Source organism: Oryx dammah, unplaced genomic scaffold, assembly GCF_014754425.2.
Source record: "Oryx dammah isolate SB20612 unplaced genomic scaffold, SCBI_Odam_1.1 HiC_scaffold_27, whole genome shotgun sequence".
Classification (NCBI taxonomy): Eukaryota; Metazoa; Chordata; class Mammalia; order Artiodactyla; family Bovidae; genus Oryx; species Oryx dammah.
In genome coordinates, this window is record NW_024070211.1 from 111,383,408 (window position 1) to 111,402,028 (window position 18,621).

The window sequence follows — 18,621 nt, forward strand, 5'->3', positions numbered from 1 at the left end:
GATAGAGTTTTCCATTGTCAAACATTTAAGTAAACATAGCATTAGCTAATAAATATGCTGTACTACTATTGTAGTAGAACTCAGACTATCACTGCTTTCCTTTCTGTTTGGAGCTTTTTCGTTTTTGAACCAATAAAGGATTACTATAATGATTTAGTAGACAACGACGCAACAACTGAAAATGTAGCACTAAGTAGGTTTTGTTTGTTTGTTTTTTGTTTTTACTTAGCATACGTCTATTTCTGCTCCCAGGTTGTCAGAGGATTTTCTCGTCACCACTCAATCATATCTACTTACACACACAGTCAACCAGTCAACAAAGAAGAAATTTCTTTTTCCGGAGACAAAGAGAGATTTCTCACAGTATAGTTTTGCCGGCTGCAGTTTCTTCAGCTCATCCAGTCCCTAAGGTACTGCATTGCCTATTATCTGTTGCTTTTTCCAGCCAAGATAAAGGTTAACTGCAGAAGCGATGGAGTGTTTTTGCGCCTTCGATTTCTGAGCCGTCTGAATTATAATTTTTAAACTTGGTCTGTGATATAAAACTGTGATTTGGGAAGTGTTAACATCCTGCAGTTCTACAATATTCACTTTTTAAAATAAGGCACTGAGCTTCTAACTGCTTAATTCTTTAGAATTTAAATTTCTATCATGAAATTTTCCATATTAAATTTCTACCATGAAGATAAGATTCTATGTATGTAGTTTCGTAACTTAAAAAAAATTTTTTTTGACAACAGTTGGAATCACTTAAGAAAGATTCCTTGAAACCAATACACTAGGCGTTTTTTTCCTAAAGCTTGCTGTTACATTTTCTGTGTTACTATTAATGCTGTCTTTCAATTGCCCTTTAGAGTAAATTAAATAAAACATCTTGTCTCAAAGCATTCTTGATTTTTTTCAGAGAGTATAATTCTGTGAAAGACAATCTATCCATTTTTCCAGATGCAGTGTAAAGGAGGTGTGGGGATCATTTAGGAAGAGCGAGAATAGCTGAAAGAAACAAAGATTTGCCTCGAAAATCACCTGATTTCCCTCTTTCTGTGACTTTTTTTGTGGGGTTGTAAATCCACATTAGGTATATCACACTCCCTGAAGGTGAGTGGCCCATTTTTGTGACAAGGGCTGACAAGACAGGCCACCAGAGCCCAGAGTATGTTTCTGGCATTTCCTTAGTAGAAAACAAAAAAGAAGTCTCCAGAGAGGTGAATGTATTGTTTTAGAATTTCAGTGACAAGCCAACAGCCCTTCTGCCTCTGGTTGTAACCTGGCCAGACTGCAAAGCCGGGAGGAGGCGGGGCCGTGGAGACGGGATGCTTTGTGGGCACTGGCACCAAAGCCGTAGGAGGGAAGATGCTCACTCCACGCTTGGCTGTGGCAGCCCAAGCGGTGGTGTTACCTGTGTCAGAAAGGCCCATCTGAACACAGGAATAAGTGAAGGTCCTTAAAGCCTGCGTGATGCGGTTCACAAAGCGCGGAGCCCTAACCTTAGCCCTTCCAGAGTTGCTGTGATGTTCACTGAATAGTGTTATCTCCCTCAGCTTCCTGTCCCCAAAGTCTGTGTAGCCTTACTGGGTGCTGTTCAGCAAAACTCATGTAGCAGTTGCCATAAATAGTTGGTAAAGAGCTGTGCAAAACCTGGGTCTGAAAGGAGCTCTGTGTGTGAGACAGTATTTATTTGCTGAATACTGCCCATGGATTTAAGTTAGTGGGGGAGAAGGTTCTCCAAGGGTGGTCAGAGTTGAACATTTTGAGTTTCAGAGGAGGGAGGAGTTTGTTTTTGACAAATTAGGAAAGTGTCCAAAAGTATTTTTCATGTACTTGGGGAAAAAGAAAGGAAAAGGCAAAAGAGCTGTTTTGTTTTGTCCTCTAGTCCCTTCTTAATTTGGGTACAATGGCACCATGTAGGGGAAGTGTGTATTTGATGGGCGTCCATGAACTTGACAATCTGCCTTTTACATACATTCATTGGGAGAGGGTGTTGTGGGCTACCCTTTGCATAAATTTTATCTTTGTGTCGAGGAGATGAAAGCACTCTTAATTAACCATTTGGCGGTTGGGGAACTGGGTGCTATTTGTCATCAATAGCAATTCTAACAGGGTTGGAGGAGGAAGAAAAGAAAACTCTTGTTTGTTTTGACCAGAAGTCTCCTTCAGTCCAGTGTGACTCAAAGCACCAGTAAGGTTAACAGACCATCCAGAGGCAGCACTAACAGGCCACGTTAAGTTCAAAAGGGCAGGGGAAGGAACCAGGGGCAGCCTGGAGGGTCTGTTGTGCTGGCTTCGGAGGTCGGTGCTCCGGCAGGAAGGGCAGAGCTCCATGAAGCAAGAGGCTGTGTGCGAAAAAATGATCCCATTGTCGTGCGCTGGGTTCTGATCTTCGTTTTCAATCCTTTTTCCTCAAGCACATAAAGAAGCCAGACTATGTGACGACAGGAATTGTACCCGACTGGGGAGACAGCATAGAAGTTAAGAATGAAGATCAGATTCAAGGGCTTCGCCAGGCTTGTCAGCTGGCCCGACATGTCCTCCTCTTGGCCGGGAAGAGTTTAAAGGTGGCGTCTCATGAAGCCTCGCAAGACTTGCCTAAAGGGCAGCAGGCCTTTCCTGCTTTTCCCTGTTTCCTCTAACTCTTCTTCTGTACACGTCTAATTTGTTAAAAATTAAGTAGCACCTTGGGATGGGGGACAGGAATTGTGTATTTTCTGTTTATTCAAAAGATAACTTAAAATCCAAAGTCAGTGTTAAGTAGCAGAATTCTGAAGATAGCTTGGGCTCAGTCAGCCTATCCAAGTTGCTCCATGACAGCCAGCTTTGACTTCTGCCCTCTTATTCCTGCCTGTAATTTCTGCTTTTATTCCCCACATTATTTCTTGTGCCTGAAGAGTTGCTTTGCCTCATATTTTGTCTCCTATTTTCTTGCATTGGTTCTGCAAAGAAAGATCAGACCAGACACACCAAGCTGTAGGTAATTCAGCAATGTAATTGTATGCAACTATCTTACTATAAGATTTAGGTCTTTCAGAATAATCTGAAACTGAATCTGAATCCTGCTATGTAAGCATCATAAAAGAAAATACTGGCCTATAGTTTCCAAAAGGTGGGCAGCATTTAGGAAATGAGACTCAAATATGAAACACTTAGTGTAACATCTGTGTGATAGACTTGTTATCAATGAACCATAATGTGAATATAAAATAACATAAAAAAACAGTTGAAGGAATGTTAATTTTCAATAAAAGGTCTTGTTTCAGACTTTTACTTATGATATTTGAGTTTATGGAGACAGTCTTTTTGTGCCCACAAAACTTGATTTTAGTTTTCTTTTAGTTTGAGAGCAATTAGATATCTTCTAGTAAGGGAAAAATATTTTTAAAAACACACTGATTTGTTTTGGTATGAAAGAAATCAAGATTAGTGAACCAGACTCTCTACAAAATGTATCAAACTAATTTTTTCAGATGATGATCCATAACCTCCATGCCATCACTGCAAAACCCACGTAATGTTTTGCTGGGATAAAAAGGCATGGGTTGACCTACTTTTCAAGCTTTGTCACCTCAACTGAAGATCCTTCTGAGAATTTATATGCTTTGATCAGCCAAGGCCACTAACCATTGAGGAAGAGGAAGGAATTGCCTCAGAACGTGTTTTTGAAATCTCCCGGCTAAAAAGGAATCCTGTCATTTAATGATTCACAAATAATTGAAAGGATCTTAGAGTTTAAAATGGCCATTTCCTAATAGCCCCTTACACCACCATATACCCAAACAATTGTCAGAAAGGCACAGTTTAGGATTTTGGTGTTAATCATAATTAATTAAAATGTATCAAGTTTATCACAGTAAATTTGTACAGTCTCATCTGGAAGGGCTGTAGCTATAGGCATAGTCAATAAATATAGGAGATCTCTCCAACTGTCACTTCACAGTTTCTTTATTTAATATTTCAGGTTGACATGACAACTGAAGAGATAGATGCTCTTGTTCATCAGGAAATAATCAGTCATGATGCCTACCCCTCACCTCTAGGCTATGGAGGTTTTCCAAAATCTGTTTGTACCTCTGTAAACAACGTGCTTTGTCATGGTATCCCTGACAGGTATTCATTGCTTAATAACATATTGTTCCTTTGGAAACTGAAACGTGAAACTAAGATCTATAATGTATGTTGAAAGACACTATAGTTTAATTGAAACCTGCCTGCAAACTTTTGAAACCGATTATGGTAAAGCAACAATTTTTAAGTATTTTGTTTCTGAATGGACATAATACTACCATTTAATGTTTGTTAAAGCAATATGTAATCTGAAAAAGTGGTTGTACATTAAATATTTCTTTTACCCTCTCAAATTTTTAACCATCTACTATTGTTTTGGCTCTTTGCAAAATTAAGGTAACGATAAGTATATTTTGTTGAGAATAAGTAGATTTTTAAACAGTGATGCTGCATGTTCATACTATGTATTTCTAGTAAAAATGATATGACTAATATAAATTAAAGATTAGATACAGGTATTCCACTCAGTCCTCCTCCACTCTGAATTAGCATCACTACTCATTGGGCTTCTGATTGCAGTCATTAGGTATTTATTTTTATATCCCTTTTATTGGGATCTATCACCATTTTTTTTTTCTGTTTATGTTTCAGTCGACCTCTTCAGGATGGAGATATTATCAACATTGATGTCACGGTGAGTAAATCATATAAAAAACAGTCTTTGATCAACTTCAGAATTGCTGGTAGCAACAGGAAGAAGACTGGATTGAAAACGTGAACTGTGCCGATGGAAGCGCTGTTTACTTCTAGACCCAGACGCAAGCAGCTGGTTTCCTTTTTTGTCTTTAACGCTGTGTTTATTCCAAGTAAACCCAGGCCTGACTTGAATTTAGGGCTGGAATCAGATGCACTGAGATCAATGTTGGCCTAAGTGAAATGTCAACCCAATCCTGCTATGTGTCATGTTTTTGAGAAGGTGTAATTGTTATTGATCCACTGTGTAGTTAATGCAGAGCCCTACAGCACTGGGCAGCTGCTGAAGCTAGATATATATGAGATGAGCTAAGGCGAAGAAAGCCAGCATTTTTCCTTCACTCTGCCAAGATTGATCTTCCTCTTCCTGCTGATTTTGAGTGGGGCCTGTCATTATCTTACTCTGTCATTAGGGGCTACATTGGCCTGTGTGTGTCAGTCTATTTGGACAGAAACTCTTTTGCTAGCAGTGTTCCTTAGATTTATTAAAATCCCTGAAGGTAACGTTGTGTTCCATTTCTGGTATAGACAGCCTTGAACTCGAAGTGTACACGCAGAGTGCTTTTCTCTCTTGAACTTAAGTTTTCACCAAATGGTTAACAGCCTTTCTTTCAAATAACAGACCCAGGTAATTTAACACAGGAACTTCAAACTGTACAAGCTCTAACCTTTTCTAATTTTCTTAGCCTTTCACAGTTCTCAGACTTAGGTTATTTGTGCTTTGGCAGTTCGTTTTACTAAAAAATTATATAATGGTACCTTAGAATAATGGAGATTGTAAATAAATTCTATACATCTGATGATTAATAAGTATATTCTAAATAAATAAATATAAAGTAAACATCTGCTGAGAACTAGTTGAGACAGACAGCATTCAAGGAATATTTTTTCTGTTATTAAGAAAATATTCTTAATAATATGATTTCATATCCAGGTCGTGAAACGTGGATGGGAGTGGGAATGTGGTAGAGGCTGGCATCCAGTAGTTTAGTTCAGTCTGATTTTTAGTTGTTTAAATTAATTCAGCCTTCTCTCTTCATATCAATTTGTCTTAGTATATAGCCAAAAATTCTTTTGTGGTGGATACTCTCTATATCATTTTGTCCTAGTTACTTAGAATACTTGAACATTTGCTCCACGTATATTGTTGTTCCCTCTCCAGCTCAGAATATGTAGGAGGTATTTTATAAAGTATACATGAAATGAAGTATTTTTCATTATGCCCTTTTCTTTTAGATTATACCTGACTTAGAGGCTATCCATTTATTACCTCACCTAATCATCCCTAATAAAATATTGCTGCTTTCAATGAAATCAGCATGCCCTTCCTGCCTGTTTCCAATGTGCCAAGAGAGAATAGTCTCTGCCTTTCCTGTTTCCTGAAGACTTTCAGTAAACAATTTCATTTTTAACATTCAAATGATCAAAGTGAAATGTTCTCGAGTGTCGTGAAATGTGAGGACTTTTCACATGGCACAGTGGTAAAGAATCTGCCTGCAAGTGCAGGAGACACAAGAGATGTGGGTTCGATCCCGGGTCAGGAAGATCCCCTGGAGAAGGGAATGACAGCCCACTCCAGTGTTCTTGCTTGGGAAATTCCATGGACAGAGGAGCCTGGCAGGCCTCAGTCCATGGGGTTGCAAAGAGCTGGACGCAACTAAACACACACACAGAGCAATGTGAAGGGACCAAGGAAACATACAGGTCAGTAACTGAAATTATATTTCTTATGAAATATTTTATTAAATGAAAGGCTTCATTACTTACCAGAAAATACTCGTTACATTTTATAATTGTTTACATCTAGTATATATCACAAGAAAATAGACATCCCCTTGAAAGTTGAATGTTTAAAAAAAAGATGATGTGATATCCCATAATAGTTGCTCAATAAACATTTTAAATGTTATTAAATTATTAATAAATGAAGAATTAAATAAATGAAGTATAAAACAAGAATAGTTTGTGGATAAAACCAGTAATTATAGATAACTGCCACAGACTTTCAAAAGTATTATTTCCATATATATTGAATCTTTCAAGTAGTCATTTTCAGACTAGTGAAAAGTAATATGAAAGGGCAAATAATGATTTTTTAAATACATTTTTACTTAAATAGAAACTATAGAAACAGTTATAATTTTGTCTTAATAGTTACTCTTTATTAATAAATGTTATATTCCTGTGTCTAAAGTAAAAATTTGTACTCTCTTGGGTTACAAATGGGAATAAATATATAAAACACTGTTGTATTGCAAGGTGACTTGATATAGTAGAAAAAACACTTGATTAGAAGGCAAGAATCCATCATATTGACCTGGATCTTCCTTTTGTTTTCTGCCACTAACCTTAGACAAGTCACTTGTCCGTGCTTCCGTTTCCTGACTTGAAAAGTGAAGACAAAGATTTCTCCTGCCTCCCTTACAGAGCATACAAGAGTATTTTTATTGAAGACGATTAATTCCATATTAAAACAGAAAGCTCAGATAAACATCTTTTTTGTTACAGTTCCTGCATTCTACTTCATGAGAAAGAGAAATGTGAAAAATAATTACATAGGACAAATTTATGCAAAATAGCAAATTCCATGCTATATCAAAGGATCAATATTCAACCAGTCTCCTCTACCTTCTGTATTTATTACAGTGTTTGGTGATTATTGATTTTTATAACGAATATGGTATCTTTCAAGATCCTGCAGGGCCTTCTGAGTCATTGAAGACAGATAAAATGCTATTTTCTGTAATTTTATTCTTAAACCTGTTTTGTTATATTCTGATTCTTTAAAAATCCATGTATAGTGTTTTCTGTTAACATTCTGCTATCTGGAATATTTGATTAAGATTTCACTTCCAGAAAGGATTTTTCTATAACTTATTTCATTCCGATATTGAGCCACTTCAGTTCTTGGAACTGAATTCTTCTTCTCTCTGTTATAACACTAGCATATCTATCTTATTTCTTCTTGTCATTATCTATCACTTCCAAGTGTGGGACTGGTAAATAAAAGATAAGTATCTTTATGACACTTTAGGAAACGCTTCACTGTGTTAAATACTTCTGAATTCTTTAACCCTCTTGTAGTAATCATGGGTCAGTGTCTTTGATCAGTATTTTTGCATATATAATTTTGCCTCAGAAATAAAATGAGGACTCAAAATGGTAAAGAATATTGATAATCATAGTGCTGAAAGAGCCATGCTAGTCAAGTATTTATTTAAACTTTTGTAATACCATTGTGTGTCTTTTTCATGTTTCTGTAGGATCATTTCTTCTTTTTTTGTAGGTGAACTTAATAACTCTGGAAGGGTGAAACACATGAATTTACTAAATATATAAAGGAATGCAATGTAGACTGTAGGAGAATAGATTTTTAAACAAGGATGCATTTGTAAATTTCTGCCTGTGTTCAGGTCTACTACAACGGCTACCATGGAGACACCTCTGAAACATTTTTGGTGGGCAATGTGGATGAATGTGGTAAAAAGTTAGTGGAGGTTGCCAGGAGGTGTAGAGATGAAGCAATTGCGGCTTGCAGAGCGGGGGCTCCCTTCTCTGTCATTGGGAACACAATCAGGTAAGCCTTACAGTGACAAATAAAGGGAGGGTTGGCAGATGGTACAAAGGTTATTATTGGTGGCTTGGAGTAAAGTTGATGACATGTTTTATGATTCAGAATCATCATTTCAGTCTGATATCAGTATGTGAACTGCCAGGGTACAGTGCTGTTCCCTGAGTTAAAAAAAAAAGAAAACGACTTCAAAAAAGTGAATTATATCAGGTCAACAAAGAAATTTATAGAAGCAGCAAGCAATATTCATATGATTGCTTTAGTTTTAGTCGATGTGTTGGTCTGTAGTGTTCCTATATTCAAACTCATACCAAACATGGAAGAGTAGCTAAGAAAAGGTAAGTATCTCAAATCTTGACTAGGAGACAGGAGAAAAGCTAGATTTTATAAAGGCATGAAGTGAAATTATTCCTGTGACAGAAAGATAAAAAGCATTAGCTCAAGCAAGGCTTACCTTTCAAATTAGTGGATTAGCAAACAGCCTGAAAGGGTGATCTTTTTTTTTTTTTTTGGTCTGGTTCATTTTTCCTGTAAATCACTGTTTACTTTCCACACAGCCTTCTCTGCTTGCTTTTTGAGAGTATGTGTATTTTCTGAATTCAAGACTTTTCTTTGTAGTCTGTTACCTATTTTAGATCTCTTTTTTTTTCCCCCTGTTTTGAAGTAGATGTGCAGAATATGTGTTTTCATTTAAAAGTAACATATTTTCTTAAAGATGGTTACATGACTACCTTTTGCAGCACTGCTCTCATTAATATGAACCATTGAATTCTTCCCATTTGTCTGAAGGGTGGAAGGCTTAGTCACCTTGAAAAGATGCTGCCTTTTTTCTTCATAAGCCTTCGAATACTCTAAGAAAAAAGGCAGTAAAATATCAGTTAAATGTATTTATGGCTTTAAAAATATTGTAACAGTGTCTGAATCAAACTTTAGTAAAATCTCTTTGGGTTATATCAGAGAAGCTTTTATTGAAGACTTTGAACAAAATTGTGTTTTTGACAGTTTTAAATTATAGGCTAACTAGCCTGGGAAAAAAGGATAGTGTCTCTCTGTTCTTTCATAGGAAATGTTGAATCAGACCCCTACTGGGAAAAGAAATTTAATGCATATCTCACTATCTTACTGTCCATGAATATAATAGAAATGAATTCAAAATGCAGTTTTATTTTTGCAAATGGGATGAGTCGATAGATGTACCTCATATTTTTGAACACCTAGGGTTCAACAAATTTACTGGTGGTGCTCTTGCATTTTAACAAAATTTATTCTTCAGTAGAAGGGGGCAGAGAACACTAGATTCTTATTCAAGCATTCTATCGAGCTCTGCATTCATGGCTGTGTCTAAAGGGCATGTCAGCCTTTGATTCTCTCTGAGAGGTAATTATCCTTTTCCTGTCACGGAACAACAAATGATAGCTAACTACAGAGGCACATTTGCAGTAGTCACATTCATCAACTGCAGGAAAAAAAATTCAATTTAATTGTGCAACACAGCTGCACATGGGCTTTTGAGCATTTCTGTTGTTCTCCCTGTCTCGCTATTCCTCCCTCCAGATCTATTTTTTAAACTTTTTTTTTTTTCTGTTTTTTTCCCCCCTTTTTTTGTCTCTTCTTCCATTTTTACTCTCTGTACTTTCTTGTTAAAGTAATTTTCCTTTGTGGCTCTCATTCTTTTTTCCCCATTGAAGGCTATGAATGTAGAAAATTATCACAATTACTCATATAATTGAGCCTCTTTGTAGCAAGTGCAACTCCAGTAGCCTTTCTCCATCATGAAAATGGTTTCATTATAGGGTTTTTCATATTCTCTGACACCATCTACACAGAGGAACAGGCGTGCAGATGAGACGTACTAGGAACAGGCTAGATCAGTAAGGTCACAGTAGGAATAATTAGCTCTGCTATGGAAAGAGCATCTAGGCCTTTTACTGCTACATAAATGTACTGTCCGTGGCTTTTAGTCACAAAAAAACTTACTAACAAATGGAGCTCCCGCCTACTACTTTGAAAAAAAGATTTGTATCAACACTACAATTTTCCATCATTAAGACTAATAACACAGAGCCTAGTATACATCAAGGGGAATAAAAAGAAAAATCTCACATTCAAGTGGCGGCTGGGTGCTGACCTTTGTTCCCTTTTTTTGTGTACGACTTAACTCTTTACAAAAAAGAGCCACACGCCCCACCAACATGCAGGTGAACTCCAGCTAGCACTAGCGAAGCATAGCATTCAGTCGGAAAATCTGATAAATCTCCATGCAGGATAATGCACTTCATTACATATTCACTACATTAATTCTAGCTACATAAAAAAAAAGAAGAAGAGTAAAATTGAAAGTGACATTGAATTTTAGCTATCTGGATGCAAAGGTCAGTTTTCGTAGAGAATGAATTTGCATGTACAAGCTCCTTTGAAAACCAGATCAGTCCCGACAACGGCACTTAAAAAACTATGTGAAAAATAACATAGACAATGAACTTTTTCCGTTACTCTAATGCATTTCATTATTTAGATGGCTTGTGTCTGCCTCTGAGGAGGAAACTGGCCCCGAGTCTAACAAATATTTGTTCTGATGTGTTAAGGCAGTGTTTCTGGACATCTGTTATTTCGTCTTTTCCTATTCAGGCAAACCCTCAAGGGAGTAAATAAACAGTCTCCACCTTTAAGCCAGAAGTACTCGGAATCATTATAGACCAAAGGTTTACAAACATCTTTCGACTCAGCCTCGATTAAGATATTCACCATTGTTTGCATAGCCTCTCTCTACTGATACACCATTGAAAGAACATTCAAGCATCTTTCAGTAGGATCATGTTAAAACCTGGTGATCTTTATAGGAAATTTTGAAATTCTCTGAAACCTAAAGAATAGGATGATATCTCCGAAGAAGTGTTGGCTAAAAGAGTTCTCCTTGTGCCCTTCTTTTTTATGAGGGATGTCTAGTGATCTTTAGGTTACAGCGTTATTATGCTCACTGTACCTCCATTTGCATTAAAATATTTCTAAATCTGTATTTTTGTAATTATCCTTCGATGATATGAGCTGTACATATGAGGATACTGTGAATGTGTAGATTCATGCATCACAAATATGTGACAGTTCAATCAAAAATAATTTAAACTTATCCTTGTAAATGTCATGGTGAAAGTATCAATGAATGGTTTTTAATGTTTAATTCATAAGTATATGTTTTGATATTAATTTAGAAGAATATAAAGCAGATTTTTAAAAATAATCTCTTTCTATTAGATTATGCACATTTAAACAATAAGTGGCTCAGGCAAAATAAGTCATTTTAATGTCATCTGTGATGGATTTTTTCTTGACAGCTACTGTAAATTACAATTACACTGCTTCTCTCTGCACATGAAAGTAAGCATTGCAATAAATTATCTTTTATTTCAATCCATCATGTCTGCTTTTCAGAAACAGAAAACCTCAAATAAAAGTTCAGCACTATTGTAAGAAAAATACAGTAATCCAGTTTGAAACAACAAAAAAAAATGTACTCCTCTTTTGGAAAACAGTTGTTGGCTTTCAAAAATATTACTAATTGTACTTAAACATTCCTTTTCAATTAGAGAGAATCCTTGAATTTGTGCATTCCTGCATCCAAAGACTTGGAGAAGGAAATGGCAACCCACTCCAGTGTTCTTGCCTAGAGAATCCCAGGGACGGGGGAGCCTGGTGGGCTGCCGTCTATGGGGTCGCACAGAGTCGGACACGACTGAAGCAACTTAGCAGCAGCAGCAGCAGCATCCAAAGACTACTGCTTAAAATAAAAATCTGAAAAAAATTAAGTAAATTCCATGACTTAGAAAATCAGGTGCCATTTGAGATCCTTTAATTAGAGATGTGACCATTTGGAAATCAGTTCTGTTGATAGAATTCATGTAGAAATAGTAATAAAACTATTTCCATGTGCACTTTTATTCCTTTAGAAGAGTGTGTACTTAAAAATAGTACTCCTCTGCCCTCTTGGGGAATGTGTTCTTAGTCATGAAATATAGTTTAAATGTATCAAGAATTTTAATATATCTAGACAAAACTTTTGTTGGGAAAACTAGCTCATGGAAGGGGATTCAATTAAGAGAACAGTCACAGGATGAAATTCCTTAAGAGAGATCTCTCTCTTAATTCTAAACCACACCTGAAACATGAACTGTAACACAGAATAGTTTTCAAGTAAGTTCATAAACTACTTTTATACATCTCTCTCCTCCTCCCTAAATATTCCATATGAAGGGCTTCAAATCCCAAATGTGCTCAGACTTATATAAGTGAGCTGCTGTCTTAGAGAGTTTTTAGTTAGAAAAAATCAGACCAGAAGAGCTACTCCTCAGAGAGTTCCTTTTAGCAGATTTCAACAAAAAGAAAGCAGATTTCATCTGTGTAATATCCAAGGCAAGAAGACCTTCATGCTCAGAAATAGGTCACAGCCCGTGATGGCTGGTGTTAAGGAGTAACCAGATGTTCTGTGGGCACCCCTGCCCACCCAACACTTCCACTTTGCCCAGCACACCAGTCAGGAGAAGCTGGCATGCTCCACTTTCCTGTGCCACAACTAGGGTTTCTAGTACTTGATTTCACTTTAGAGCAGACATTTGCTCCTACAGATCACTTGGATTGTCTCTACGAAGTTAGATTTAAATCTTAGAATCATGTAAATTAATCTTGGGCTTCCCTTATATTCCAAAATAGAAGAGCAGTACATAGTACAATAGTAGAAGGGACATGGTTTTCATCAGTAATTAGAAACATTAATGAGATTTTATTCCATTCAGTCCCAGGAAGTATGTGTTAAAACAGCTAACTACCAATCCAAAAGGAAAAGACCCTAAAAAGCAGACAGGAAGTTTTATTTAGTTCCTGAGAATCAACCATTGAGACAGGTACTCCACCAAGGAACTAAGGGAAATTTGTCCTGATCTTTTCCTCTTTCCACATGGCTGTGAAATCCTCTGACCTTTGCATCCATGACACATACATTCTATGATCCTCCTATAACCAAAAGTTTCAGCAGGATCCAGGCAGTAAATTGTTGTAGAATGCACTCAGATATCTTTAGCCACCTAGTAATTGCACAGCTTCTTTTATGAAGAGGAATGAGAGATATGAGGGGGAGGGACCCCAAGTGTTTTTTCATAGTGGGCTTTCTTCCTATCCTCTCATCAGAAATTAAAATGAAGATCGCCACATTCACAGTGTAGCTGTGATGCTTGCCAATCAGTTAGAGTCTTTTTTTTTTTTTTAAGAAAAGAAAATAGAAGAACAGTTTATAGTGAATCCTCTTAGAATTATTAAGGTTTGTTGGGACATAGATAACATAATGGGTAGATGGGTAGATAAGACCTATTCTTACTTTAAAAAAAAAAAATCTAGATCAGCATATCTTACTGAATAATCTCTCTTCCAGCCTCTATCTACTCTCCATCCTGAGTTTTTATTCAGGAATTGTGTGGTACAAATAGAAGCAACTTGGAAAAGTTGTTATACCTCCTGTCCAGAGTGAAAAGACACACAAAAATAAGTATAACCATAAAAAACAAATTAAGAGATAAAAGCATTCACTTACCATTCCTCTCCTCAACACATGTATAGCTCACCTATTTCTGTTACATGGAAATTAAATCTGAATGAGAGACTGCCCATCTGATATTTATGGTGACATCCTGGCCTAAGTGAAGACATTTTACAGGTCTGGAGATGAAGGTTAAAAATGTCTAGAGAAAAGTATTTTGACAGGAATGCTCATAAAGATGCTGGCTAAATGCCTTTGAGTTTGTGGTAAACCAAACCAAAGGGCTGCTGAAAACTAGCTTGGGATTCAAGAACTTTGGTTTGGTTAAGAATTTAAATAGTAGTCCTATAAATCCCAATCCATTATTATGGTTAGGGTTAAGGCACTTTGCTCTTCATCTGCATGAAAATATAAATTGTTCATGGTATGTATCCACCTGATTTCAAAGACAACTCCTAAAACAAACAAAAAAAAACCTCCTTAATCTTGTAGGTGAAGATTTAGGGTTGGATTCTAAGATTTCACTTATATGGAATAAATGGAATGCAAAAGATTTGCATGTAGAAGTAACTAGTGTAGCATTAAGAATTAAGAATCACAATACTAGCTTCTCTTAAGCATCATAGCAATTAAAAAGCATATTTTATGAATTCTGTTAATGGTATAGGTCTTGAGTAGAAATCTCAAATAATCACAAAGTTTTGAAGTGCTTCAAGAATATTGACAAAGCAGATGTGACCTTTTGTATAAATGTGTCTATAAAATGTTTGATGTTCTGAAATAGACCAGAATAAGCAATTATAGAAGTCACATTTCAGATTGTAATATTTTGTTGTTTGGTTCCCAAGTCAGTAATAATTTGTATGGTCTTTTAGTGAAACTCCATACAAATCAGGCAGGTTTCTATGACCTGCATTACCTGTACATATATCTTGGTTATATTACACTGTATATATGTGCATAAATAGGTCTAAAAGTGACCTCGTTTGAATGCTGTACTAAAGTAATTGAAGCAAACTATTGTGTTAGCTACATATCTTTTTTCTTCATGTATCCAAAGGGAGTTGTTGCAAGCTGTGACAAAATATAAAATTTTTCCAGAATAATGAAAACAAATTGTTACCATATGACTCTAAATAGAACTGATTTTTTTTTCTTTTTCAGAGAATACTTTGAAGGGACTTTGTCTTATCTATATATATATGCACTTAAAATGATCCAATTTAATTCAGTATTTTGTTTGGTCACTTTTAAAGCCAGATAACTCATCAGAATGGTTTGCAAGTCTGTCCACATTTTGTGGGACATGGGATAGGATCTTACTTTCATGGACATCCAGAAATTTGGCATCATGGTAAGAAAGTTAGTTTGGGAGTTGCTTATTGAAAGGAATCAAGATAAAGCAGTTTTGCTCCTGAATCTCTTGCTGCAATGTGGAATTCACATTGTCATCCTTCCCTATGAGGGTGTGTGTGTGTGTGTTGGGAGGGGGTCCTATTTAATCCTAACTAGCATGTTACTATGTTACTGAATTAGAGCCCAGCCATTTCAATCCCCAAATAAGCTTTGTTTTGCTTTTTGTCTTCTCCTGAAGGGTGATGGCTGGAAGGCACAAGGGATATTTGTCTAGAAAAAGTTACTGAAAACAAAACACCGCTGCATCAGTGTCCCAGCAGCATGCACATAGGACTGTTTTCTGTTTTTCTTTTTCTACTCCCTTCTCTAACTGCTGACTGTTGTGGTTAAACTTCATTACATCTTACACAGCGTTGACAGCTGATGTATTTAGCAGCATGTACTCTTTAGTGATTCCTAGATTATACCCAGGGTCTCCCGTTTCTCACTGCCTGGATGTTCTCCCTACGATGAGAAGGCAGGGGTGGGCCAGAAGGGGTGAGGGATTTGGGTTAGACTATGAAGCAGTTCTGTGGCGTGTCCCCAAGAGGCAGCGCACCTGGACAAGCACCACAGGAAAGTTGATCCTGGGGCTCTGACCTGTGTGCTTGCGGGTGGGAACAGCCCCATGGAGGAACTACTAGCTGGAATCTACCCCCTGAAAGATCCTAGACACTCAGCAGGTCAGAACTTCCTTTAGGCCAAAGAACTTCACCGGAGGCAGCTGTAAGAGGCCCAGGCTGGAGTGCAGAAAGGGCCTCTCAGGTGAGTGCCCACCCAGTGCCAAGCCCTGGAAATATTTCAAGTCACCCCGTTCTTCCCTCCTACCAACCTGCCTTCCCTTTGTCTCAGTTCCCAAGATGTCTTCCCCTTTCCCTTGGGAGGTGGAAGCCAGCAAACCTCAGAGAAGTGGCCAGAGCAAGGGGACAAGGGGATCCCAAAAAGTGTCTCAAGCACCTGGGCTGCTCAGCCTTGGTGTATCCTTCCTAGGGGCCCTGACCTCAAGCTCAGAAAATGTAAAGGCTGAGGGCCCAGGAGCCCTGTGCTTAAGCTCTAGGTAGCCACCACTCAAGATTCTAGCAACCTCTTCCTAAAAGAAAAATAAAATGACCACTTTTTTTGTGCAGCCTAACCCTTCTAATCCATTTCTCTCTGTTCTCCCCATATCCCATCCCCACGCCCCACACTCGTATTTTTGTCTTACAGCGAATGACAGTGATCTACTCATGGAGGAGGGCATGGCGTTCACCATAGGTTAGTGCTAAGTTCCTCTTCAGAGAGCAGGGGCTCCCTGGCTCGGCGCAGCAGCGCTGGCCTAGGCCAGGCAGTCCGGTGAAGGACTAATAAAGCCAATCAGTATAATGAAATAATTCAGATGCATAGTAAACCTGATTAAATAATATCCTCGAGCCCCATCTTCCTAAATCAGATACTTACCGACACATTTAGGAAACGGCAGCCGTCCACCCTTTAATTCTGTTACCAACATAATGTGGTGTTTGGTTTTTTGTGTTGCTTGTTTGTGGGGGGTTTTTTCTTCTTTCATTAACACCTTCTTCTTCTTTTCATTAACTGGAGGCGATAAGTCCCTTGCTCCCTGCCAGCAAGTGGCATATACTCTCTGTCGACCCATTCCTAGCTGATCATGTGATTGGTGTCACCACCAAATTCCAATCACCTAAAGCCCCGAAGGCATCATATTTCTGACTATGGGGCTTAATGGAGAAGCAATTAGAGTGAAATAAGAAAATTGTTATTTGCTGATTAATGAACATTTTGAGCATGTTTTAAAAATTCAAATATTTTAAAAAACCGACTGATATTTATAAGAGGGACTGGTGTTTGGGTGGTTATTATCCACAGGGTCCTAATTAAGTCTTGATTAAAATGCCCTTTTTTCTCTAAAAAAATTACGAAGTAGGCAACTTCATACATTTTTGAATGCCATAGCGTTTCCTCTTCCTACTGTTTAGTTTGTAGCATACCATGTAAGCAGCATCAATTAGCGCTTGCGAGATGACAACATGAACTCATGGGGGGAAGCACTGGGAGGGAGGGGGGAGAACCTTCTTATTCTTTTTTTTTGTTGTTGTTAATAATCAGTTGAAACAATGTTTGACAAGAATTTGATTAGATCACTGCAGTAAATATTTTCCTTCTTACAGAGCCAATTGTAACCGAGGGATCCCCTGAATTTAAAGTGCTGGAGGACTCGTGGACTGTGGTCTCCTTGGACAATCAAAGGTGTTTGCTTTCTGCCCGGTTGCTTTTAAATTGTATTGAAAGGGCAGGTCCGTCCCACGACGCGGGCGAGCTGCTGATCCCTGCCCCGCCGGCGCTTGAGCTCGCTGATGCCTGTCATGTGTTGTTTTAGGTCTGCCCAGTTCGAGCACACAGTTCTCATCACGTCCAGGGGCGCGCAGATCCTGACCAAACTGCCCCACGAGGCCTGAGGAGCAATACGAAGGTCGCGAGAGACCCGGGGCCCTTTTTTTTAAATTGCTGAAATCCAGCTGGAGAACTTTTAGAAGAAATTGGCTAACGGCAGGTCCCAGAGTAACCTACCTAGCACTTAGCAGCGCCCGCTAGGGAAAATGCGGTAGGGCTTGGGAGCCGTTCCGAACACAAATCTGAAGCCCCGAAGTGGCCGTGCGCGTTCGGAGAGACGGATCCTGGCGCGTCTGTTTCCCAACGCGGGAAACGCATCTGGAAAGGAATGGGGACGCCCTCATTTGGAAGACTAGGAAGTCTTAGAAATGCATACTTTTCTCTTTCCCTAGCCTTGACTCTGCCCAAATAGAAAGCTTTCACCCCTTAAAACCACAGTGTCTTGCAGTTACTTTTTGAGTCTCTGAACTTTTCTTGCGCGCGCGCGCAGGAAGAAAACCCGAGCCTAGCTATTACGATTTTGTTGTTGTTGTTGTCTCTTTTTCCACCCCCTTTGTGGGTTCCACATTGGCCGGCCCCGAGGGCGCTGGCCGGGCCAGCTGCCCCTCAGCCCTTCCGGTTCTTTCCCCTTCATAGATAGCTGCTTTGCGATGAAAAGATTAGCCGGCGAATGGAGGAGCTAGTTACAAACATTTCCTTGCCTCTAGACCCTGGGCCTGGGGTTATCAGTCCAAAAATTTGCCTTTTCTGCTCCCCTGTGGTTCCTTCTCCCCGCCCTCAAACTGCTCCGCGGGGCCATCCCAAAGGTTACTTTTGCGAGACCCTCTCACCAACATACAGATGCAAGCTAAGGCTTTTTCTGCTCTGGGAGTTGGAGGATCAGTCCCACCTGCCCAGATATGAGCAGTGTCAGGCGGGTATCCTCCCTAAATCGATCTCTCCCAACACTGGCTTTCTTCAGATCCGCACTAATGCACTGGAGACCCAGCAC

At 38.5% G+C, this 18,621-nt stretch overlaps 1 protein-coding gene across 3 annotated transcripts in view; it reads left to right on the forward strand.

The window, feature by feature from the left end:
• The window catches only part of METAP1D (methionyl aminopeptidase type 1D, mitochondrial), a 72,309-nt gene extending 54,161 nt beyond the window's left edge, over positions 1-18,148 (forward strand). For 2 of the 3 annotated variants that reach the window (XM_040229347.1, XM_040229348.1), the window contains 9 exons: positions 253-410; positions 2,406-2,555; positions 3,953-4,101; positions 4,651-4,693; positions 8,166-8,329; positions 15,104-15,201; positions 16,449-16,496; positions 17,408-17,486; positions 17,617-18,081. In XM_040229347.1, the coding sequence (XP_040085281.1) occupies positions 3,959-4,101; positions 4,651-4,693; positions 8,166-8,329; positions 15,104-15,201; positions 16,449-16,496; positions 17,408-17,486; positions 17,617-17,695 (654 nt within the window). In that variant the 5' untranslated portion in view covers positions 253-410; positions 2,406-2,555; positions 3,953-3,958 and the 3' untranslated portion in view covers positions 17,696-18,081. Of the gene's footprint in view, positions 1-252; positions 411-2,405; positions 2,556-3,952; positions 4,102-4,650; positions 4,694-8,165; positions 8,330-15,103; positions 15,202-16,448; positions 16,497-17,407; positions 17,487-17,616 lie in introns of all 3 variants that reach the window. The other variant, XM_040229346.1, reaches the window with a different exon arrangement.
• Positions 18,149-18,621: the final 473 nt, after the last annotated feature.